This window comes from Euprymna scolopes, chromosome 30 (assembly GCF_053919585.1).
Source record: "Euprymna scolopes isolate OS-2025 chromosome 30, ASM5391958v1, whole genome shotgun sequence".
NCBI classification, from domain to species: domain Eukaryota; kingdom Metazoa; phylum Mollusca; class Cephalopoda; order Sepiida; family Sepiolidae; genus Euprymna; species Euprymna scolopes.
Genome location: NC_136511.1, coordinates 16,785,280 through 16,811,732, shown reverse-complemented (window position 1 = coordinate 16,811,732; position 26,453 = coordinate 16,785,280). Strand labels below are relative to the sequence as shown.

Genomic DNA, 26,453 nt, shown 5'->3' with positions numbered 1-26,453 from the left:
AAAAAAAAAAAAAAAAAAAAGTTTTAGTGGAACCAAAAAGATTCCAATTTAGGAGACTCAAATTGAAAGTATGTGCCGTTAACCACCGTGACCTTTCGGATTAGTATTCATACAATTGGATTTACTCTTAATCGAATAGATTTCATAACCGTTAAAAGTAGGTTTAAATAAAGTCTTATTTCTAGCTAAACATTAGCTATTCCCTCTTCGCTTAATCACGCAGCATATGCTAGGTGTACGAGTTATGTCCCTGACAATACGAGGCAACCAGAGATCTACCTTGAATAGGAAGTCACCAGTAGTGATCCCTTTGGCGTCATATAGCAGACGCAGCATATACTAGGTATATACAAGTCTTCCTTCTTGCATTACGTCATCAGGTCTATATAGTCTTGCTTTTCGATTCTGCTTATTTATAAAAATGCTTCAGTTGTAAATATTAAGCAGTATTTGAAAAAAAAAAAAAATTACTAATGAAAAAATTTAGAATATGAAATATCAAAGCGAAAGCGAAAAAAAAAAAAAATGAAGTTTCGGATAAATCCAGCGTGTATACACAATTTAAGACTTGAGGGTAAGCCACGATTGAAAATAAAAAAAATAGATATTGTCAGCCCACCCCCTTAAAACTAGACACTTCCTCTTTAAGAGGAAATTTCGTGAAACAAATAAGTGTATTTTTTAAAAGATACAAAATAAATCGGACAGAGCTAAACAATTATATTCAAAGATAAAAAAAAAAGATATAAAATTCCCTAAAATGAAAATGGTTGAAATTGACGGAATTAGTCGACTAAATTCCGAACTAGATTTTTTGAGCAACTAAGTGTTTGAAAATAGAAGGAAAACCTTAATATGAAATTTTATTAATGTGACCATGTGTTGTTGATAATATCGTAGCACGTTTACAAAGTGCGTGTCGGCAGGTATTTCAAAGGAGGAATATTTTTTTTTAAACAACCTGAACATGGAATAATCTTCAGTTTGATCGTAATTAAATCATGTAATTGTTCGCCATATAACAAATACAAAACGTTATATAGAGTTTTTTTTTTTTTAGCTTGACACCTTCAGATTATAAAGTTTATATTCTTTAGGATTTATAAGGGCGATCAGGATTTGAGATATTCGAGGACACTTACGTCATTCTCGCAGCGAGTCTCAGAAGCCAAGCATTTTAAGAATAGGTCCTTTTAATGGGTTTAAATAAAAACTTTTAATTTCAGTATTTAAGGGACGACTCTCAAAGTGACGGCTTATCAAGTTTTCTAACTTGTTCATAGTCCACTCTACTAAGGAATTTTCCTTGTCATCAGAAATACTTGGTGATTTAGCATATTCTGCGAGTATCTTAATCGCTTGTACAAAGTCCTTATAAACTATAGGGTATTCGCAGACAACTTTAAAAGTATGCTAATGACAAAAAAAAAAAAAAGTTCCATCGTATCAATTCGTGTAATATTTTCATTATACACGTATTTAAAAAAATAAAAAATAGCAATCTATTTTAAAATATTAATCAGCATCAAAAGAATTAATTTTACAACTTCTGCCTTTATGGTTTTATTTCTCTACCAATTTGTTGCTAGTCTGTTGACGTTTTGGGATACTCTTCTGGACACGTCATTCTGAAAGAATCTGAGCAGCCAAGCATTGTAAGAACATAAATTGCAATGGGTTCAAATAATCCCTTTCGATTTCAGTATCATAAACGGGGTTATACCGAATTCATTAACTGCATCAACCTGTCCCCCTGCCTCAACTAACAACTTTATCAGATGCAGGTGATTAGGACTACTTGCTGGTAAGAGGGAGGCAGTGTGCAACGGTGTGTTTTTCAGCTTGTCCTTGCAATTGACATCATCCGTGCACTTGATCAGGAAAGGGATAATACGATGTGCAAATGGTTCTTCAATCGACAAATGAATTAAGGTTGTTGGGTAAGGATCAGAATGACGTTGAAGGATCCTCGAAATCCCATCTTTAATGCTAAGCAAATCGACTTTGTTCACTCGAAGTTCATCCAAATATATTATTTTATAGAGTACGCGTTTCAGGAGGCGTTTATAACCGGACTGGTAAAAATCTCCCCGACGCCTGAGCAAGTCTTCCCAGTCAACCTGGTTTATGTAATGAAGTATATGCTTGAATTTGAATAAACTGTCTCTCCTATTTAAGGGATCACTTTCAAAGTGACGGCTTATCAAGCTTTCTAACTTGTTCATAGTCCAATCTATCGGAGAAGTTTCCTTGTCATCGGAAAGGTTTGGTAATTTAGCACATTCTGCGAGTATCTTAACCGCTTGCAGAAAGTCATTATGAATTACAGGATGTTCGGCGACAATTTTAAAAGTATCCTGAAGAACCCGACTCGGAGAAAGCAAACGGAGAAAGATTATTAATGCCTGGATATAAATGTCGATATCTTTATTCGCCATCATGTTGAGTTCTTCTTCGCAAATAAATTCCAATCCCAGATTTGTATGAAGATTTTTCTCGAATTTATCTGAAACGCCGAAGAAATTTTCGCTACGAATTCTAAGTGCCTTTCTCCAACATCGCAACCCTTTCTCAAAGTTCGATTGAAATACTATAAATTTCGCCCCGCACAACTCCAGAGCCTGCAGATGAGCTTTAAAAGAGAAGACTCTATAATTCAACAAAAAGTGCTCAGCATTGCTCTTCTCATTCAGGATGGCTATGCACAAGGCGTTTTCCTCAGAATTGTTAGTTGCTTTTCGGTTCTTAAAATGGGCCAATAAGGTTCGAATTATGTCAATTTCCCCAGAGGCCACCGCGCTAAAAAATGGTTTTTCATTATTTAAATCCATATCGACCAAATAGGAAAGTAAATTCGGAAGTTGCGCAAGACTTCCCATCGATCCAATTGTCTTTATGTACATTCTTAAAACAGAGAATATAAAGAAATACCTATTCATCCAGACGTACTGAGCACATTTGATGGCCTCGCATATGTCGGCAGCCAGAGTTCCACGTTTGAGCAATAAAATAAACATTAGAACATCAAGATTATTGAAACAGACTCGCAATGGCGATAACCACGTGTAACGATTAATGAAACGCTCTGTAATATCAGCTTCACATTCGTCCAAGAAATATTTCACGATGCCTCGAAAACGGAGTTCACAGGCATGTCCGAGTAGAGTTTTGTGGCAGACCTTTTGGCAGACAATCGATTGACGATGACGCAGAGTTAGCGGATTAAGTAATGCACGTATTCCATCGAGATTATTCTCGGTTATTAAATCTTTAATTGTGCGCCCGCTTGGTAAATTAGCTTCGCATGCGTCCATTGCAAAACTCTCGGTCACCTGAAAGAAAATAGAATTAGAATTAGGCAATTCTTCTGCTCCTGGCTCATTTTAATGTAGCAAATATTGTAGTTTTCAAAATTTTATTTAAGGGTAGAGCTGACAATCTTGTGACAATAAAACTGCAATACCAACCATGATAGTATTTTTTAGATAGGATCTTATATTGATATTTAGAGCCTATGTCGATATTTAGAGCCTATGTCGATATTTAGAGCCTATGTCGATATTTAGAGCCTATGTCGATATTTAGAGCCTATGTCGATATTTAGAGCCTATGTCGATATTTAGAGCCTATGTCGATATTTAGAGCCTATGTCGATATTTAGAGCCTATGTCGATATTTAGAGCCTATGTCGATATTTAGAGCCTATGTCGATATTTAGAGCCTATGTCGATATTTAGAGCCTATGTCGATATTTAGAGCCTATGTCGATATTTAGAGCCTATGTCGATATTTAGAGCCTATGTCGATATTTAGAGCCTATGTCGATATTTAGAGCCTATGTCGATATTTAGAGCCTATGTCGATATTTAGAGCCTATGTCGATATTTAGAGCCTATGTCGATATTTAGAGCCTATGTCGATATTTAGAGCCTATGTCGATATTTAGAGCCTATGTCGATATTTAGAGCCTATGTCGATATTTAGAGCCTATGTCGATATTTAGAGCCTATGTCGATATTTAGAGCCTATGTCGATATTTAGAGCCTATGTCGATATTTAGAGCCTATGTCGATATTTAGAGCCTATGTCGATATTTAGAGCCTATGTCGATATTTAGAGCCTATGTCGATATTTAGAGCCTATGTCGATATTTAGAGCCTATGTCGATATTTAGAGCCTATGTCGATATTTAGAGCCTATGTCGATATTTAGAGCCTATGTCGATATTTAGAGCCTATGTCGATATTTAGAGCCTATGTCGATATTTAGAGCCTATGTCGATATTTAGAGCCTATGTCGATATTTAGAGCCTATATCGATATTTAGAGCCTATATCGATATTTAGAGCCTATGTCGATATTTAGAGCCTATATCGATATTTAGAGCCTATATCGATATTTAGAGCCTATATCGATATTTAGAGCCTATATCGATATTTAGAGCCTATATCGACATTAAGAGCCTATATCGACATTAAGAGCCTATATCGACATTAAAAGCCTATATCGACATTAAAAGCCTATATGTGGAACTCTTCAGTTTGCCTGCTTTCCAGCTGACTACAAATTAGTCAGCAAGTCAGATGTAAACAAGAGCCGTCCCCTTAAGTAATCTAATGTACCAAATTTCCACCACTAACGATTAATACGATATTGTCCCATTGACTACTCTACACCCATGTACCCTTATCCTCGTGTGGTCTCGGTAAGCGAGGACTCCTATGAAGAAAAAAAAAATTTTCGCTACGAATTCTTAGTGCCTTTCAACATCGCAACCCTTTCTCAAAGTTCGATTGAAATACTATAAATTTCGCCGGGCTTCACTTACCTGAAAACAAGTGTATAAGATTGCTTTAATTATTGAAGAGAAAATACTAACAGTTATATTAATGATGAATTAATACATGTTTGTGGGTAAGACTTAGATAAAAATGTATTACAATAAAATAAAACGATTTCTGCTCCCGACTAATTTCAATATTGTAATTTTATGAATATAAAAATGAAAAAGTTAGGTTCTCCAGTGCAGTATAAACGTACTTTCTGTGTCTGGCAGTGTTCTTAGGTTTTGCATCGCAGAGAAAAAAACGTTTTAAACAATGAACAGTCCGATTCTGACCAAAGCTAACACATAGCCTAACGTCACAAGTTTGAGAAGTTTTCTCACCGCACAAGTAAAAGGATCCGACGTATAAAATCAGGTTCTTTTGACAAGATAAGCGCGTTCGGAATCAATGTTTCTGTTTAGAGCACAATTGAACTATGGTACTCGATTTTTGCATTTTAAACTTTTATTCAAGCCATTTTATGAATATAAAAATAATTTTATGAAAAAATTAGGTTCTCTACAGTGCAGTATACTGTGAACTAAGTCACTGTAAAGAGGCATGCCAACCCCTCCCAGTGTACCATTGTGGGTACTCGACTAGAGCAGGCTTCAATGTTTTAATTCTGCGCCTTTTAAAATTTGTTTAAATATTACACGCAGTCGGCAACTTTAATTTATATGAAAGTCTATTCGAACCGACAAATTCGAAAGTTGGGCTCTAAACTTTGTTTAATTATAATGCACACATTCTTTATTCGTTTTCACTGGAAATATCAATGAAGATATAGGCTGGTTGTTTTTGTTTTACGGCATATCAACCCCTTTTCAGGTTATTTAATGCCAAATCCAGCGATTTTGAAAATTTTTAATAGAATATGTTGTTTTAAAGTCGGTTTCTATTTAACCCATAGTTGGGATCCTAACAGGTACTACCACTCCAGGTCAGAGTGTGCCTGGGAGCGATAACGATTAAAGGGTGGCCCCACATTCCCCAAAGCCCGCAAGCTGGGGCCTCACCATCGGTGATAGCTTAAGGTCATATACAGGACCGAAGATATAGGAATAGGTTTATATATTTATTCCGGAACATAATAACATTATCGGGTGGGGAGGGGGTCTGTATTACTATACAGATTCGAAAAAGGGGTTTAAAATATATATATATATTATATAACCAGTGACTATAAAAGTTAGTTTGCAATCCGCTTGCAGCGTTTGGTGTTTTAAAGTCGATTTAAACGCTATTTCATTTCAAGTAAGGGGGTTGTATTACTGTACACGGATTCGAAAAAGTGGTCAAAAAATAAAATATACAAAGAAATATTAACAGCAGCTATAAAAGTTACTTTGCAACCTACCTGAATCATTTATTAGTGTTTTTAAGTAGTTTTAAATGCTCTTTATTTAATACCAAATATTAACTTTTTACGAGTCGTAAGAATTCAAGATGGCCAAAATTACTACCCCCCCCTTCTTCGAAGAGAGAAGCCTCGTTTTCAAATTATAGTTCGCGCATATTTTTGGGGGAGGAGCTTGCCTCGTTTTCAGCACGTGTCTCTACGGACATTTTGCGTTTCCATTTTTTTTTTTTCTTTTTTAGAAGTTCCGTCCTCATAATGAAAGTATTTGTAAACATTACATTTAATTTAGATATTTATTGCGCACAAATACTTTTTAGTTTTTTTCTCGGGGGGGGGGATAACATAAAGTGATCAAAACGGTAAATATTTTTTTAAGTTTACATTTTTAAGAAGTTTTGGTACTAGTGCAGAGAGTGACCTGGACGTAAATAATAACGTTATTATTTAAAAAGCCATTCTTAACATGGGGAGGGGAGGGTGTTTTGTACCTATTCTATGCTTTAACCTTACAATTGAATAAAAAGAAAAACACCATAAAACTTTAATTAAACTTGGAAATACGATTTGACACGGTAAGTTTGGGAATCTATGTGTACAGTAATACAAACCTCAAGTAAGGTTTTACGAGTCTTAATTCAAGATGGCGAAAACTGACTACACTTGTTCGACATTAACCAATCAGAAGAATCGTTTAATATTTCACAAATTCTGTTTACATTTGGTGGGGGTGGTGATGTTGTGGCGGCGCGTTACTTACAGAAAAAAAGTTAATTAAACTGCAGTCCCAATATTACCATGACATTTATTGGGTAGGTTTCGACCATTGTTTTTCTTTTTGAATTGATTATCGAGACTTCAAAGATGCAAGAGATATCGCAGCCATTTTTTCGTATTCTCCAGTAGTGCTCAATGTTACTTGTTTTTCGAACCGAACAAACATTTTACATTAAAAACATTAACTTAGTTAGGTAGAAAGTAACTATTTGCCTTGGTTAACATTGGCAACTTTCTTGTACATCTGGATTTAATACAAACCCGAAATATAAAGAAAATGATATGAAAATAAGTTTTTATTTACTACGGTAGCATTTATTAGTTGTATATATCTTGGTTTATCTGACAAATCCGTTAAAGTTTTATTAAAACGTTAGGTTTAAGTAAATACACATGTAAAGATGGTTGTAAAAAGCAACTTATTTCGGCAGTGTCTGAAAACTGAACAAGCAAACAAATTTCCAGACTTCCTGTTTGAGGATAAAACACCGAATGAGGACTTTAGTTGTCAAAGTGTTTCGTTACGCCAACCGAAGTAGTCTTACAATTTTTCAATAAAATGACTTACAGGTTTTCGGGTATGCTGTGAACGAACATCGCAGGGAAATAGTTTTAGAGATACAAATACCTGTATTTTGCAATGTAAGTCTGAACAAGCGGCAACCCTCAGTTTTTTTTCAGCGCAATTCCGAAAGCCGTTCTTAACTTATTTTCAACCTCTCCATGTTAGAATGGTTTCCAGAATAAATAGGTTGGACAATCAGTGCAAATTGACAATTTTCTTGAATTTGAATTCAAAGTAGTAACTCGTTTGGTGGAATTAGCTAGAAACGACGTTGATTAAACGTTTTCATTTCGTAGACTTAACTTCAATACGTCTGCGCATGCTCACCGAATCATTTCATTATGACAGCGATGAAAAATATTTCATATATATATATATATATATATATGCGAGATCCTATCTAAATACTGCTAATCATGGTGGGTAACGCAGTTTCCTTGGCAAAGACGGTGCCGCCAACATTGTCAGTTCCATCCCTATCGGTAGAGGCAGTTTAAAAATTGTGCCAGAACTATGCAGTCCGGAAATCCATTATCTGATTGAGCCATGGCGGATAAGTTTATTAGTAAGCGGTATTAGAGTGGAAGGCTGGCTAGGAGATCATTGAAGATTCAAGTCACTGCCCTCTTATCCTCATGTCAGGCACAGAACCGCAAGTTCTGGGAATGACATTTGGAGAAATTTCGGAGGGGGGGTGTTTAGGGCCGTAAATAGTGTATGCAGTTTAGACTTACATAAAATTGCCACTGTAACCGGATTAGGTTAAAGTTAAGTGAAAAAGCCATCTCTACAATGTTAAGAAAAATGGTTCCCAAAAGTTTCAGTAGTATCTGAAAACTAAACTTACTTGCAGGTCTCGAGGATAAACACATGCAACCACTAAAGAAACATGGCGACGCATGACAACGCCATACAAACAAAACTGTTCCGAGACAGGGTCCTTTTTAGCGCTATATAAAGAATTCTAATAAACACTTACGATATTTATAAACATGAGATCTTAGGATACAATTTACAAGCAGTCAAAATATGGAATAGTTTTGATAGTTCATTGGCACTAAATATTGTATTCTGACAATAAGTATTATGGTTAGATATTTGTAAATAGTAATTTGCTGTTCGAGTAAGATTTAATTAACGATTCCAACTTCGCATATCCACAACCAATAAAGACAAGTTAAATATGAAGATGGAATGGTTAGGAGCGAAATAAAACTCAAAATATAATTAAAACAAAACTTCATATTTAATTTCGTGGCCAAAATATAATAACTTTGTTCGTAAACTATGGTTAACACTTTCGAAAGAAAATTATTCGTAAGACCGTCGATACACATCAGTGATGGCGTAAAAGAAGAAAAGAACAAATTTTTTGGCTATATTACCTTCTTTTTGTTTCGTTTACTTTCCCTTTGCCTGGTGTGACTAACGATTCTATTTTATACTTTCGTATGTTATACATGTCTTGCATATTTGCATGGATGATTGATTAGTCATTCATTTTTAAAAAAGTCAGCTAATGTTTGAGAATAATAAATTGGCTTAAGCCAAAAATTGTTTAGTGGAACCGTCTAAATATTGGTAAGAGGTTCGCGCCTGTGTCGAGTAACAAGTTGGTATGAAAAAGAAAATTGTAATTCCCAAACATGTTGGATTCTTTTTTTTTTTTTTTTTTTTTTTACATAGGCGTCACCACTTATCAAGGCCGATCGGCCACTCAAGGATAATGGTTAAAGAGTGTAGAGTAGTTAAAAGGACAATATAGTAATCGATAGTAATGGAAGTTCGGTAAATTTGTTAACTTAAGTGGAACGGCTCATCAGAAACTTGTTCACGTTGGACTTGAAGACAACCATATTATAGACAGCTGGAAAGCAGGAAAACGGAAGACAATTCCACAGGCGTGCAGTTCTAAGAAAGAAGCTTTGATCATGGAATCTATGTTTAGGTTTAGGCACAGATAAAGAGTGGGGAAAATTATTGATAATGTTTTCAGCTAGTCTAGTGTTTCTTGTGAAAGTTTGGCGAGGGGGGACTATAGATTGAAGCTCAGTCGAACACTTTCCATGAAAATAACGATAAAGCAGAGACAAACTCGCAACATCTCTTCTGTGAGATAGAGGTTGCAGCGAAGAGAAAAAGACATCTCCCACCAGGCCAGGAAGTCTATTTTGAACTCTATCAAGGCAGGACAAGTCTTTTCTAGCAGCTCCTGCCCATATGTGGCAACAGTATTCCACCCTTGGACGTATCTGGCTCATATAGATAGATAATTGCATCAGCAGTGAGATATCTACTGGATCGATAGAAGGATCCGACCATTTTTTTTGGATGATATAAGGACAGTTTAGCCTCTTTTATCAATTTCTTTATAATTTAACTAGATTATACCAGATGTCATAGCATCCCTCTTTTATTTTGCATCTTATGTTGGTTTCATAATTCATCTCTACATTCTCCATTCAGGACAACAAATAATCACGATATTTGCTTTTTGTGATTGAAATCCTTGCACTGAAAACTATAATCGATATTAATGCCGATGATATAATTTTCTGTAGTGTCAGTTCCATCGATTCGTGTAGCATCCTCTCTATACAGATACTTCATAATTAGAAATTTATTTTAAAAAACACAAATTGGCATAAAAATAATTAACAAATTTTAAAGACAGTCCGTATTTTTGGTTTTATTTCTTTTCTAATTTGTCGCTATTCTATCGGCGTTACCTGTTTCTGTGGATTGGTTTCCGCACTAGATGAATTTCCTTAATATTTCAGTTGTTTTAATCTGTGCTGTATTCCAAGAATGAAAATATTTGTTCTAGCATTTTCACAACTATGCCTAGTGCCCCGACAATTATTGGTATTACAGTATTTTCATTACATATTTATTCACAGGCAATAACAGTTGGTATTCCGTGGTGTCTGAGTGACAAAAAGAAATATAGAAAGATGTAACATTTTTATCAGCAAAATACGTATTTTTATTGAAAAATGCCTCCTCTTTTTAACAAGATTTTGGGCTTGACCTTTACTCCTGATCTGAAATAGAACATGTACATCAAATCTGTTGCCAAGGTCTTTGAAAAAATGGTGGGATCGTTCTACCGCTTTAGTAGATATCTCACTGCTGATGCAATTCTCTATCTATATAAAAACCAAGTCCATCCAAGGATGGAGTATTGTTGCCACATCTGGAAAGGAGCTGCTAGAAGCAGCCTATCCTGCCTTGACATAGCACAGAATAGACTTCGTAGCTTAGTTGGGGGATGGCATTTTCTCTTCTCTGCAACCTCTTTCCCATCAAAGCCTGTCTTTGTTTTATTGTTATTTCTATGGCAAGTGTTCGTCTAAGCTCTAATCTCTGGTCCCCCCCTCGCAAATCTTTCACGAAAAACACCCGTCTAGCTGAAACCACTGTCAATAATTTTCCCCACTCTTTAACTGTGCCTAAATCAAAACGTAGATTCCATGAACAATGCTTCTTTCTTAGAACTGAACGCCTGTGGAACTCTCTTCCGGTTGCCTGTTTCCCAACTGACTACAACTTGGTTGTCTTCCAACATAAACAAATTCTTGATGAACCGCCCTCTTACGTAATCAAATCTTACAAATTTCTATTACTAACGATTACTACGATATTATCCCATTGATTACTGTACACTCTATAACCCTTATCCTCAAGTGGCCTCCGGGCCTTGATAAGTGGTGATTCCTATGTAAAAAAAATAAGTTTATTAGTAGGTCTTGCAAGGCATGTCAACAAAAACTGACATGTTTCAATCTATATATCTATAAAAGTAAGAATGTGTGTGAGGACACTTCTCAACCTATATACTCAACGAATGTTTGATTTACAGACTTGAAATTTTGTATATAAGGTATTCAGACACGTTGAAAAGTTTTTAATAGGTTTTTACTCGGAAAAGGGGTTGCTAAGGGGTCCAAATTGAGGATGCTTAATACTAGATGGGTGACTATTTGAGGATTTTAGGTGCTATATGAGCTCTTCGCTTATTTCGGCATTGTTTCCAGTCGTCCGGAACCTCCATTTGGCACTGGCATTTAAAAATGTCGGCTCAAGAGAGTTGTGGTAGGGATTGCGCAACTCTTGCCACAAAAATTTCACGGGAAGGCACCCTTACAGTGGGTATCCATAGTTTGTCAAGACTAAAGAAAGTCACCAATGGAGATCAACTTTTCTTCTATTATCCAACAACTATGAGGTCGCTTGCACGGCAACCAAAAACGCACGCCTGCTGACGAGCGGTTCGCTTACAATTACATCTCTTCTCATGTCCGATATTGATTTTCTGATATCAATCATAAAATACCTAAACACTTCCTAAGCGTATGAGCCCGATCTCATCATTTCCACACTAATTAAAAAATGCTCCGCTGATATAGCTTCTGTCCTCTCCAAACTATTTAACAAATACCCGGCAAAATCTTGCTTCAATGATACCTGGAAAATCATCTTTGTTTGACCATTAGTCTCCTGCCCTTCTTCGCTAAACTCTTTGAATCTTTAAGCAATAAAGCACCTGTTCGTCATCTTATAAATGCTCAGCATCTTTCGCTGAGCAACAACATCGATTTAGGCAAACCCAATCCACTGCGAATATTTTAACGGTCATCTCTAAACGCAGGGATGAGACAGGGGAAGCTAGAGCTATAGCCTTTGATATATTCCAACCGTTTGACACGATCTGGTATGAAGAAAATTAAATCCTATGGCATTTCTGGACAAATACTCAACATATTCAGATTCTTCGCAGACGAGAAAGAACCCCAAGTTGTCCCCTATGACTAAACACATGATATTAATGTAATGCAGACGTGCCCAAGAGGTCGACCCCTGGACCTATGGGGTTCAGCCTGTAGAAGTGGTTGAACACCGTCTTTTGGGGTTGAATAAGCCTATCTTCAATCTACATTGTCGCTTGCAGACATCACAGGTGAAAGTAGGTGAGTCGTTTTGGTGGTCTGTTGAAATTTGTTGGCTGATCAACCTAGATAGTCTTTCATATTCCTCCTGTTCTGCAATGGACCTTTTCCAGTGTTCAGGCTGCTAATCGGGGAGGGGGATACTCAACCTTGCCTAAGGGTCTCCCACTGGATAGCGCAAAGAAGGAGACGCCTTACTGCTCCTATTAGTTGAAGTGTTTCCACCACGCTACCCTATACAGCGTCTAGTATTTCCAAATGTTCACCCATCTGGTATTGGCCAGACTCATCCTTGCTTAACTTCGTTGATCTGACGAGAATCTGACGAGAATCGGTGTGCCAACGTGATTATGCCGTATATTAAAATATAATACAGGAGACAAAATATTGAATAAGATAGATCTACATTTTGGTAAAACTACGCAAAGCATTAAATGATTAAATGCATTAATGTTAATTAAGTTTATAGCTGTGACCAAGATTTTGATATATTCTTTTTGGTTATTCATGACATTCTTGCAAATAGCCTTAGCAGCACGGCATTGTAAAAAAGTATTTTATATCTCTACAAAACCACGCTTCATCCACGCAATGGGGAATTGTTGCCACATTTGGGATGGAGCATTTATCACGTCTCTCCTCATTAGATAGGATCCCCCTGCCTCAAATATGAAGAGAATCTTAAATCTAATAGGTTCCGCACTATTAAATCAGCTCTAACCTCTGTCACATCGCCGCAATGTTGAATCACTGTGCGTATTTTATAAATACTTTAATGGAATATGCACTGATGAACTCTTAGTACTTTTGCCCCTTCGACATGCATACACCCGACTCAACTGACAAGCAGCAGGGTGCTAGCTCTTTGTTACTGAGGTCCCTGAGTATCATAAAGCCTTCTACTTTAATAGTTTTTTTACTGCTAGACTATTGGATGTTCATCCCTGCTTCCTCCGTCTCTGACTTTACTAACATGCAGAAGTTTAAATGTAATGTAAACAAGCATCTCGTGCTCCAATTCCTGTATTGTTACATGTAGACGTGACCTCAAATAGTAGCCCCTTACGTCCGAGTGGTAATGCACCTTGTTTTGAGTAAAAAGAATAAAAAAAATTTAATTTTGACAATATATTTTATTTATTAAATTGGTAAGTAAAAGCACGGAATAGTTAAAACCAACCCCTCCCTATGTTAAGAATGCGTTCCCAATAATAACATAATTTCAGCACGGTTCGTATTAATTTATTTGTATTTCGGACTATTATTCTCATCTTTATTAGTTGTTGTTTTTCATCTTTTATTGGTTTGTTTATTCACAACGTTTCGGCCAACTATTCCTCTGGCCTTCGTCAGGTGGTAACCGCGACGGATAGGAACTTCGAATATCCTAACTGCATTCTCAGCCATCACTGCCATCCGTTGTTGTTGTCGTCTCGTAAACCTCTGGCACGCTTTGGGTGGGATTGAAACCGCTATCTTCAGACAATGCTCATCTGGGACTGTAGAGATTCAACGTCTCTATCAACTGCGCCACGGGCCCCTAAAGGCGATCAAGGTTGGATTCTTTGATCTTATAAATCCACGTTTATTTATTATCTGATCTTCCATAGTCGGGTCCGTACCGATTGGTATATATATTATTCCTTAATTGGAATTCATTTTTGAGATGAGCATTATATATATATTAATTTATTTGTATTTCGGACTATTATTCTCATCTTTATTAGTTGTTGTTTTTCATCTTTTATTGGTTTATTTATTCGCAACGTTCCGGCCAACTATTTCTCTGGCCTTCGAAATAATAGTCCGAAATAAAAATAAATAATATATATAATGCTCATCTCAAAAATGAATTCTAATTAAGGAATAATATATAAAGCACGGTTCGTATTCTAAATACGTACCTAGGTTATCCCGGAATGGAAGAAGAAGAAGAAGAAGAAGAAGAAGAAGAAGAAGAATAATTAGCCGGGCCTGTGGAAATTCATATGTAATATATTGATGTTAACATTCTGTAAATGTTCAACGTAAAAGGAGACGCTCTGATATTATATGATACAGCTCTTTTGTTTGAACTGCAAAAAATATTTACCTAAGCTAGCAGGGACACTCGACCTAGCCCGGTCGTAAAGTACGTTTAATTATGATATTTTAATTCTTACTGATTTCGTATGTATTATTATAGAGTTAATTAATGTTCTTTCGATTTTTATATTTTATAAAGTTGCGATTTCAAAAATATAAATATATATCCATATGACTTGGGTGCATCAGCTTGATTCGAAACCGAAACCAAAACTTATGAAGAATTCTTGATAAAATTATTTATAAAAAATAGATGAATTGAGTGCCATCAGCTATAATAGAAACCGAAACCAAAACTTATGAAGAATTCTTGGTAAAATTATATTTATTACAAGAAATGGAAGTCCATAACAATTAAATGACAGTCACTCGGATGTAAGCGTGATACACAAAATAAATAACACACGCTTCTGCTGCTGCTATAATAATAATAATAATAATAATAATAATAATAATAATAAATAAACAAAAACAAAGCAAATAATAATAATAATAATAATAATAATACTCCCATATCAAAAACTCACTTAATCTGTAAGGACATCCATCCACACTAACGTACTGTACTTACAATAACCCTTATCCCTGAGTGGCTTCCGGGCCTTGATAAGTGGTGACCACCTTATAAAAAAAAATCTTTCGCTAAACTATTACGCTGAACAATATTTTGATTCAACATCTTTCTGTCACATGATGGTGGTCAAGTAGTAAGCGACATAGACTGACAACCTGGGGGTTCAAGTTCGAATCCAGTTCATTCCACACACACACATATAAAAATCACTTTCACTAAGGATGTTGGCAACCTTTCTAATTATCCGATGTCTTTCTAGAAAGAATTCTGGCTACATAAACATTCGGAGAAACCAATGCCAAAAAGAATCATTCATATTCATACAATATGATGATGATGATGATGATGATGATGATGATGATGATATAGTTCAGATTTGTATGCGTGATGATCCAGTCCGCCATTAAAAATAGACGACTCAATAGTTACGTATGCAAATCTCATTAGAATTAATCATATGTATAAAATAAGATTTTTTTAATAAGACAAAAAAAAGAAAAAAAAAAAGAAAAGAAAAACCAAAAGGTAATGTAATAATTACTTCATGCTATGTATTAGTCGTTTTGTGGCTAAATTCAACATGGAATTTTTAACCTTCATCTGTAAAGAAAGTCTTAGTATTTTATCTACGAGATTCTGAATCTTAAATTATGAATGTTTTCTATTGTTGTAATTATTTCACTCCAAACAATTTCATTTTCATATTCAACTTGTATTTAATAGAACATTCTTAACTAAATATTGTAATTAAGTGAAACAAAATCTTCCTACGTTCCTCCTTTCGGTCAAAATTTCTTTTCACTTTCTTTTAGTGTCTTTCTACCTCTGCATTTCTTTTGTAATTTGATTTTTTTTGTACTCCTGCAGAGAGTAATTCTTAACATGGGGAGGGGAGGACGTTTTGTACCTGTACTTTAACCTTACAATTGAATAAAAAACATTAAACTTAACATGGAAAAAAAAAATTAAAAAATAACGCGGATCACTCTCTGCATTAGCACAGATTTTTTTTTTTTTTTTTTTTTTACTGCTTATTCCCCTCCTCCCAAACACTTGGATGTAAGGGGCTAGCATTTGGGGCAATGTTCGCAGATACTATGTGGGGAGTTGAGCAACAAGATTTCTGTTTATGTGAGTTTACATTACACTGTTCTGCGCCTGACTCACACAAGAGATGACCAGGACGCGACCACGACTCGTGGATTTTCACCAAAGAACACTGGTTGTTGCTAGACCCCTATACTATAGGTGGCACTGCCGAAATGGAATTTTCATACGGCATAGTTCTGGCATTACTACTTTGCCTCTAATACGAGAAGGGTTGGACTTTACGAAGATCTTCTGATTGCAGTATTGTCGTAAGTATTGTAATAACTGAATCAGCATTATTGTCTAGAGCTTACTTCCTTTCTGCTACAGAAAAATGTGACACAAGGTCGGAAGGTAGATGATCGAGTCAGGGCTCTTAATCTCCGGCATATATTTCCTAGGTAGCCAGGTTGGCATTCTCCGGTCAGAGCGCCTCAGGGAACGTGTAATAAACGTGGCCGCCCGCACACACACAAAAAAGAAAGGCTTGTCATAATGGCCCGCTTCAATTTTTGCTGGATTGAGATCTTATTTTTCAAACGAGCTTATTTTGATTTTACTTTTTCTCACGTGAATTAAAGTGCGGAGACAATTTTATGATACATTCCTTTTCTGTCCTGCTCCTCCAATTTCTATGTTGATGGAGGTATGAACATTATTCCTGCGTGCGTTTTAGCAATAGTTATCCAGAAATTGGCAGTTTTGACTTTCCGAAGAAATTTGCATCCGGCTCGGATTTCTCTACAAAAAATGAACCGACTTAATTCGTTTTTTTTTTTTTTTTTTAAAATTACACTGTAATCAATTTATGACCAAGCTCCCAGGCTGCTCAGTGTTTTCCAAGCGTAAAATACGCATGAATATTACATTTTAATTAATGCATATTTTATTATAGACAATTCTGTATTCTCCAATATATCGTAATGAGTTCAAGTTATAAAGAATAACTTGGGTACCATGCGCTAAGATCGAGACCAGAACGTTCAACACTCCGGACTGTTATTTATCTCCCCAGCGACGCCACTGTCTGAGCTAATGACTTTGAGCTATGAATGTTTAATTTCGTGCATGCGAAAAAGAAGCGAGAGTAATGTTTTATTAATTTTATTAGGTCAACTGTTTTGTTATTAATTTTGATTAGTGTTTTTTTTTCCGATTAAAAACATCGAAAGTGTTACAGGTCTAAATACACTATATCAAATTTCAACTCTGTAGACTAAATATTCAAAAGGAGTTTGGTAGAGTTCATATACACACACTGACAGTCACTTTATATATAGTAAGTTATGCAAATATGTATGCCACTTAAGCTACACAGAATATTCCGCGTTCCATCCTCGTGAGAATTCGTCAGGCTTATGCCATTCGTGAGACATAAGCCTGACGAATTCTCACGAAGATGGAAAGCGGAATATTGTGTAGCTTAAGTGCTATATATATTTTCATAACTTACTACCTAGCTCTACTTATGTATTGAGCACTGAAGTAAATATTAAATTTACGCATAAAATAATCTTATTAATTTGTGACTAAATGATATATATATATATATATATATATATATATATATATTGGAATACTGAGGTATCAAGTCCCCCAAAATATTTTCGGCATGTAATTTTTTATATAAGACAATCCCAACCAAATAAGAATAGTTCCATATACTAGATAGAACAAAATGTTATATTTTGTTTATATTTAAATTTTATCCAGAAAATTTTTCAAAACAAAATTTATTTGAACAAATACAATTATGCTAGTGTTGTATGTGTGTGTATATATATATATATATATATATATATATATATATATATATTAGCAAGGAGACTCGACGTTATCCGGGAGTAAATGAGGATCAAGAACTGTTCCACTTTCCTATAATTTTGTCATCGAAATCTGTGAAATCGCTCATTTTTTAAAATCATTCATCGATTACTTGCCTGTTCTAGTTTAAGACCCACTGCGTTGTACTGAGAAGCTTCTTCACATGCTTCCCCACTGTAGCTTAATTCAGACTACCTTTTGGTCTACATTGCACTGTAGAGAATCTAGTGTTGACTTTATGAAATTATCTGTAAATAATGGCTTCACTTAATGTTTAAAATGCAAAAGTCAAGTGTCCTGGTTCAACAGTGTTTGAAGAATTCTGAACGCGCCACTGTCTTATAAAATCTACGGTTGGTCTTATAGGCTAGATCTCTCTGCTTGCGCAGTGATAAAACTTCTCAAATGCACTTGTGATGTTAGTTTGAATAAGTGTTAACTTTGGACAAAATCGGACACCATTCTTTAATCGGATTTTTTTCGATTTTCAATACTTATCGGATGCATTCCGATACAAAGTTAACGTAAGAACACTTCCAGACACATTGCGTATATTATTGTGAGATCTCAAAAATCGGCCTAGTCGTTTCCGAGTTCATAGGGAACGAACTTCCTTACAAACAGTTCCTTTTATATAATTGATATATAGATATATATTTCCGTGTGCTAGAACGTTTCCATCTTAAATTCTTACGCAATTATGCAGAATGTAGGAACTGTGCACATGACAAAGATCTTTCCGATTCTCTTCTGATCTTGAGAACGTAGTGCAACGGAGAAAAAGGTGGTTGGTTAATTTTAATGCATCGAAAACCAAGCTTCTCTCCTTTCATTATAATCGCTCTGATATCCGCCGCCAATCTAAATGAATGGCTCTAATCTTGGGAAAGCCTAGCGTCTTGACAAGCTGATGGGACTAATCTTCAATCCTAATCTGAAATGGAACACATACATCAGATCGATTGCCAAGATCGCTGCAAATATGGTTGGCACACTCTACCGCTCCAATAAGTATCTCGCTACCGATGCGATCCTCAATCTGTATAAGAGTCAGGTGCACCCTACAATGGAGTACTATCTGGGCAGGAGCTACTCGACCCACTCTATCTTGCCTTGATAGTTTAAAACCGGCTTCGAAACATTTTAGGTGATGCCATTTTTATTTCTCTACAATCTCTTTCCCATAAAAAAGACGTCGCGAGCCTGTTTCTTCTCTATCGCTATTTTCATGGTAAGTACTCGTCTGAACTCCAATCTATGACCCTCTTTGCCAAACTTTCTTAAAGAAACACTCGACTAGCTAAAACCACTATATATGATTTCCCCCACTCTCTGTGCCTAAATGTAAACGCAGAGTCCATGAACAAAGCTTATTTCCCAGAACTGCCCGCCATTGGAACATTATATGACCTAAAACTATATCCGATGGTGAGGCCCCACCTTGCGGGCCTTGGGGAGTGTGGAGCCACCTTTTAATTGCGATTGCTCCCAGGTCCACTCTGACCCGGAGTGGTAGTACCTGTTAGGATCCCAACTATGGGTTAAATAGAATCTGACTTTAAAAAAAAATACTCCATTAAAACTCGTTCCTCAAAATAACTAGATTCGGAATTAAATAACCTGAAAAAGGTTGATATGCCGTAAAACAAAAGCAAGTAACCAACCAACCACCTTACATTCATTAACCCTTATCCTCGAGTGGCCTTTTGGCCCTGATAATTGGTGATCGCCAAGTAAAGTAGAATTCAGCGTAACAGTGAAATGAAAGCAATCCTTTAATAATAAACTATGTATAATGAATGAGTAATCAACACTCTCTTGTCTTTTAAAGGAATGTGCAAATGAACGTTCATGCAGTCACTTGCATATCTACGACTGAATATAAGTTGGTTTTAATAATTAAAAAAAAAAAATGTAGGCTTTCGAAACTTGAGTGTGTGTTCCCTGCTTAAGCATGGCACACGCCGACCTTAGATTCTGACAGCAAAGACCAAAAGAAGCGTCCTTTGGTAGTTGTGTGAAAAAGTCACGTCCCCCATTTATTTTAGGTATTTGAATACCTCTAGAATGCCCTTACCCAACCGTTATTTTCATTGCTTGGTCGATTCCCATGGTACGTATTCGGGAGGTCACCGCATACCCCAAAGACTCCCACCCACCTTTCTTTTGCCTATAGACTGCCCACTCCCTCTTAGGAAGTGTCTTGTGTTCGGCAATAGCCGGAAAACAGCGAGCACTTCAACAACTAGAGTAGGCTTGGAGGTCCCTCACTAGCATAACGTAGTTAGCGTTTGTTTAGTTCATGTCTTTTTATAATTGTTTTTTTTTTCTTTTTGGGGTGTTTTAAGGCTTAGATATTGTGAGAAATATCTCTCATAGCCTGAAGTGGGCCCGATGTCAGAAATAAGGCAATGGACAGAAACGTACCGATGGCCGTTGTTGACTTTAGTAGATCTGTTGCAAAATTAGTCGGGTCGTCTTATTTTGCTGGCACGGGCCGAGTAGTCCTTAATCCCTTGTTGAGATTAATTTGGTATAGTTCATATTTAGATCCTGGGAAACTTAGATGTTTCTGTCAATCCTGTCGTTAATTACGACTACCAGAGCCATTAGTCCGGTGTTTTTTTTTCTGCTCGAAAGTTGCGATCCGGGGAAATCGTAATCCTGGTTTTCCTTTTCCCGCTGAAGGAAAAGGGGGTCAGACGGGAAGGCCCTTAGTGGCCAATCACCGATCTTGTCTCATTATGGTCTAGACCAATCAGTGGTCCCGTATCATCGTGTTATTTCTGACAATATATCCCATCCCCCATCATTCAACTTTTTCCTTTTGTTTATTTTTTGTTTCTTTTTATGTTTGCATGTACATGTTTTGGTATTTTTTTTTATTTTTTCAATAAAAAATTTCTTATTTTTATAAATAAACGTGTTTATCATGTTTTTTGAAATAAAAATTTTGAAAAACCGTCATCTGGGGATATTTTGAATAGCTTTGGACCAGAGGGAATGAGGTATTATTGTGAGTGATAAATTAGCTTAGGGAATAGACAAAGTGGATGACCCCCCCCCCCCCCGACCCCGTTTTTGGTCTCCTGCCACATTGCTTAAGGACCGCTCTCATTCTTTATAGAATATTTTATTAAAGTATTATGTAAAAAAAAAAAAATAAATAAAAATAAAAATAGGGGACCCTTGGCAATAAGAATGAATAAAAAGTAGGCTTTCCATATCAAGGCAAAAAACCTGTAGATTATGGTCGAAATAAGTTTGATTCGTTTTGTGCAAATTTTTCTAAAATTCATAGCCAAATGTAATCGTCACTCGTTTGTGTTATCGCTTCTAGAAACTACTGATCCTATCTTATGCAAATTTCCCACAAAAGTAATTTCTGTGTCTGGCAATGTTCTTAGATAGGTTTTACACAGGAATTCATCCGATAAGTATCGAAAAAAATACTACCTTAAAATAGTCTTTTCCGTTTACAAAGAATTTTTACAGGGGAATATTTTACATTACACCGGCCAAAGTAAATAATAAAATCTCAGCAATTTTTTTTTTTAAAACTTTGTCGTCTGGAGGTAAAGCGAAATGGTAGAGCATTCGACTACTGATCGAACGATCACCTGTTCAAGCCCAAGTGTATCTTTTCATTTTATTTTAATTTTTTTATGAGTTCAATTTACGATTAAAAAAAGCTACCATTTAAAATCGCCGCAAATCATTTCTTGGTTTGCATATTTAAAACTAAATATTAATCAGAAGTGACTTTTTCAGAGCAGTCGTCGTCAAGCCCAAATATCTGCTGACATTATATTGTAAACACGGACGAAATTTGAACAACATTATCATTAGTAAAGTTTTTTTTTGCGAATTAGTTCACCGGGCAAATTATTCCTCGTTATATGTAATAATCAATAGAGGATTGATTCTATGATAAATACGCCGTACGGCATAATCACGTTGATACACCGCTTATCATATCACCGAAGTTAAGCAACGCCGAGTCTGGTCACTACTAAAGTGGGTGACCAACTTGGGAATTCCAGGTGCTGTATGTAGGAGGACGTCGACACCTCCCTGCAAAAGTTGCAACACCTAACGTCGTCATCTATCCTAACGAGGATATACATGTAACTAAGGACCGCTTGTGAATTTCATACTCCCATGGAACGTTCTCCTTTGGAGGAAGCTGGTTAAACCTGCATAGCGTTAGTGCCGTTTCCAGTCCAATAAATACGCAATCTGCATAAATTATGTTTAAGCATATTGTACCACCGAGCAACACCAAGCATCCATCTAGTTACTTATAATTGTTACTTGTTTAATTGTAAAAAAACAAATCAAATAATCGAACTAGTTCAACTTTGAAATAATTATTACATTCGTTAATGTTTCGAATTGATTTCATTTTTGTGATTCTCATTTACACGGGGTTCCGGTCGTTGAACTCTCCGGTCTTCCGTAGTTGCCTTTTCTCGTAATTGGGTATTAGTTATGCAACTTCGAACTTTACTTAAAATACAAATGTAAAACTATACGGGTTTTATTTTCGGATTCTTTCATCTATATCAAATATGAATAGAATTAATTACCTCCACCAGGGATTGAACTCTTAATTTCTTGGTATAAATCGCTTGGGATTAATCCGAAAAATAAAATCCCCCGTATCAATATAAACGAACTCGAATCTGCGTAGAACATTTAATAAAGACGTTTATACCGGATTACGTTAAACGCGCAGGGAGTTCTGTGGACTGAGGGCAACAGAGTAACTAGATGAAATCTAACACAAATGATACGTGAAGGCTAGAGAGTACATCGGTTGAAACATTGTCAAACTACAATCCACAAACCGTTGAATTAAGTAGACTAATAGTGTCAAATACTATTAAATATTACGTGAAAGCTAGATAGTACATTAGTCGAAAACCGCCAAGTACATTAATACTGTCAAATACTAATACTGTTATTTTCTTTTCAGAGATGGCCGAGGATGTGGCAAATAATTTAGTCGAAGTTAATTTATCAAACGGGCGCTTAATTTACGATTTGATTACCAAAAATGATCTCGATGGAATGCGTACACTACTTAATCCCGTACCCCTTCGCCATCGTCAGGCGATTGTCTGCCAAATCATCTGCAATAAGACACTACTCGGACATGCTTGCGAACTCGGTTTTCGAAATATTGCGAGATATCTTCTGGACGAATGTGAAGCTGATATCACGGAGGTGTATACCTGTCAGAACAACAAGTTATCACCGTTGAGAGTTGCGATAAGAAACCTCGACCTTTTAATGATTACTGTGTTAAGACTGCGAGGAGTTCACTTCGCTTATGAACGCGAGGTGGTATTATGTTTTCTGCACGCGTTGAAGAAAAAGCATTTCTCTATTGCAGCGGCTGTGGCTAGTTGTACCGGAAATATAGAACTTCTGGATGAAAAATCGGAACATCCAGATTTATTTTCTTTGTCATTAGATGGTGTAATATATACGGTTCTTTATCTATGTGCGTCGGTTTCTGGCAAAATAGATAAAATAAAAACCTTACGGCGACTTTGTAAGGACCCAAAAGATACAATTCCTTCTGGAGAGAATGCCTTGTGCATGACGATTTGGCATGAAAAGAGCAATGCAGAGCACTTTTTGTTGAATTATAGGGAGTTTTCTCTAAAAGAACATGTGCTGGCTCTGGAATTGGCCGGGGCGAAGTTTATAGTTTTTAAATCCAACTTGGAGGAAGGTCTGCGATGTTGGAGGAAAGCACTGAGAATTCGGACGGAAACTTTGTTTGGCATTTCAGATAAACTTGAGAATAAGTATCAGAGTGGTCTGGGGTTCGAGTTTAGTTGCGAAGAGCAACTCGACATGCTGGAGGACAATGATGCTGATGTATATGTCCAGGCTTTGATTGTTTTTCTGCGCTTACTTTCTCCATCAAACAAGTCTCTTGAAATTGCCTTTGTACGTGTTGCCACGCATCCTATATTTAAAACGAATTTGCTGCAAGCGATGAAGATCCTCTCCAAACTTTATGAATTCCCACCCTCTCTTAACGAGGGCAGGCTTCCCCCAATGACTACGGCTGTTATCACGCTGAATAGCATATTACGTCGCGATTTTCAGGGTGACCCATCGAAAATGTCTGACCTTTTAACGAAATTGAGACATGTGATAGATTTTATAACCGTAATAAACTGGAAAATGTTGCTCAGTCGTCAAGGAACACTCAATGCATTTCTTTATATAAATCTTCTGAAACGCGTACTTCATAATCTGATTGCTTTACAAAAATTTTCCTTGCCCGATCACTACAAGATATGGATAAAACTGAACATTTCCCACATACTGACGTGGCGTTCCGATCCTTATCCAACAACCTTACTTCATTTAGCGATCCAAGATCCAACTGCATATTCTCTTATTCCCCTCCTCGTCAGTTGGTCGAATAATCCCTCAGCACAAACAACATAAAAAACCCATTCCGATACATGCCGTCACTCATGCAAGCAGATGATAATTCTCTTGCGTTTGGTGAACTGGAGGCCATATTGATTCGGCTAATAGTTTCGTTTTAACCTCATTTACGATACTGAACCGTAAGGGCGTTATTAGTAACCTTTCAAAATTCATTTCCTTGTAATGTCTAGCTGCTAAGCGTCCCTGAAGGATATAACCCTTATTCTATTCATAAATTTCCATCGAAAATGATTTTATCTCTAAAATTGAAGTTTACATCTAAATAATACTTATTTTATTTTCTAGTAAAACACAGAACTTATTAAATCTTATTCTTGCCGCAGACATTTTTACCAAATGTTTTTCTCTCCAAACGAGTTTGAACCTTTTACAGAATCGAAACTGGCCTTGTTTTATGACGTAACAATTAAAGATACTTCAATTATCTTAGCTGTATGTAGCTGGAGTTGCCTGGGATTTATTTTATTCATTCGAAGGAGAAAACTATTTCATTCATATCCAGAGATCAGTCGAAGTATACTTCTATAAGTATTAATGAGTTGCCTTGTGTCGGTAACGGCCGGATCTTCTTGGCCTGTGATCAAAATCAAAGGTGTAGTATCTGTTCCGGCAGATGTACACTAAAGACTGTGGGGGTAACCTCACATAAGACCATTGCTCTTGTAGCAATTAGTTATTGGTCAATGTGGGGGAAACCCTTCATACGAACTGTCACTATCCAGTTCTCCCTCGGGAGAGCTGGTCCCCCTTCTCACTCTCCACATTAAAAAACGGCCTTGTGCCTAATTTGCTCAGTGGCCAAGCAAATGAATACCTACTTCTATAAGTATTAATCAAATTTATGGTGCATAAAGAAAAATGAGATATGTTTCTTTTTGATTACTATAGATAAGTTGTGTTGTCACAAATTCTTCTTGGGATAATTACCAAATATTATTTTGTCTTTTTGTAATTTTTATATATAAATCTCACTTCCTTATTGCTCGAAAACAATGCCAGGCCCGTTTGTTTAGCTCGTAGGATCTGAATGCAGCGTTAAAAATGTTAATCTCGTTAGCTTTTGATCAAGATTCTTTTTGGAGAATTTCATATTCCTGAAGGATTTCGGGTTATCCTCCACTCTCTGGCATCGCTGACAACCGGGATAAGCGGTTGCTCCAAATCGTCGATGAAACCAGTCATATGCCTGCGTAAAGTAAACGCATCAACACGCGCTAACACAGATTTGTAATCCATCTGAATTCCGATAAATCTTTCAAGGATTTGAGGTCACCCCACCTCCAATTGATATCGATGACAACCGGGAACAGATATTTCAAGTCCGCCATAAAGCTCGTCATCTGTTGATGTAGAGTGCATATACTAACACGGGGTTGTAATCCCCTATCTGAATTCCTATAAATGTCTGAAGGATTTGAGGTCGTCCCTTATTCGACATCGATGACAACCGGGAGCAGTGAGTAATTGTATACAGACCTGAGGCCGATATATATTTCCGTGTGCTAGAACGTTTCCATCTTAAATTCTTACGCAATTATGCAGAATGTAGGAACTATGCATATGACAAAGATCTTTCCGATTCTCTTCTGATCTTGAGAACGTAGTGCAACGGAGAAAAGTGGTTGGTTAATTTTAATGCATCGAAAACCAAGCTTCTCTCCTTTCATTATAATCGCTCTGATCTCCACCCTCAATCTAAATGAATGGCTCTAATCTTGGAAAAGCCTAGCGTCTTGACAAGCTGATGGGACTAATCTTCAATCCTTATCTGAAATGAAACACATACAATGGAGTACTATTGCCACATCTGGGCAGGAGCTGCTCGACCCACTCTATCTTGCCTTGATAGTTTAAAACCGGCTTCGAAACATTTTAGGTGATGCCATTTTTATTTCTCTACAATCTCTTTCCCATAAAAAAGACGT

The 26,453-nt window shown here is 36.4% G+C and overlaps 2 protein-coding genes across 2 annotated transcripts; one reads left to right on the top strand and one right to left on the bottom strand.

Annotated features, from left to right (window-relative positions):
• LOC145254669 (protein fem-1 homolog C-like) lies at positions 1-20,604 on the bottom strand. The gene is made up of 2 exons (XM_080113315.1): positions 20,476-20,604; positions 1-3,332 (listed from the first exon to the last, which is right to left on the bottom strand). The coding sequence occupies exon 2, from the start codon at positions 3,312-3,314 to the stop codon at positions 1,680-1,682; it is 1,635 nt and encodes a 544-aa protein (XP_079969441.1). The 5' UTR covers positions 3,315-3,332; positions 20,476-20,604; the 3' UTR covers positions 1-1,679.
• On the top strand, positions 15,584-26,453 carry LOC145254670 (uncharacterized). Its single transcript, XM_080113316.1, has 2 exons — positions 15,584-15,660; positions 23,027-26,453. The coding sequence occupies exon 2, from the start codon at positions 23,029-23,031 to the stop codon at positions 24,520-24,522; it is 1,494 nt and encodes a 497-aa protein (XP_079969442.1). The 5' UTR covers positions 15,584-15,660; positions 23,027-23,028; the 3' UTR covers positions 24,523-26,453.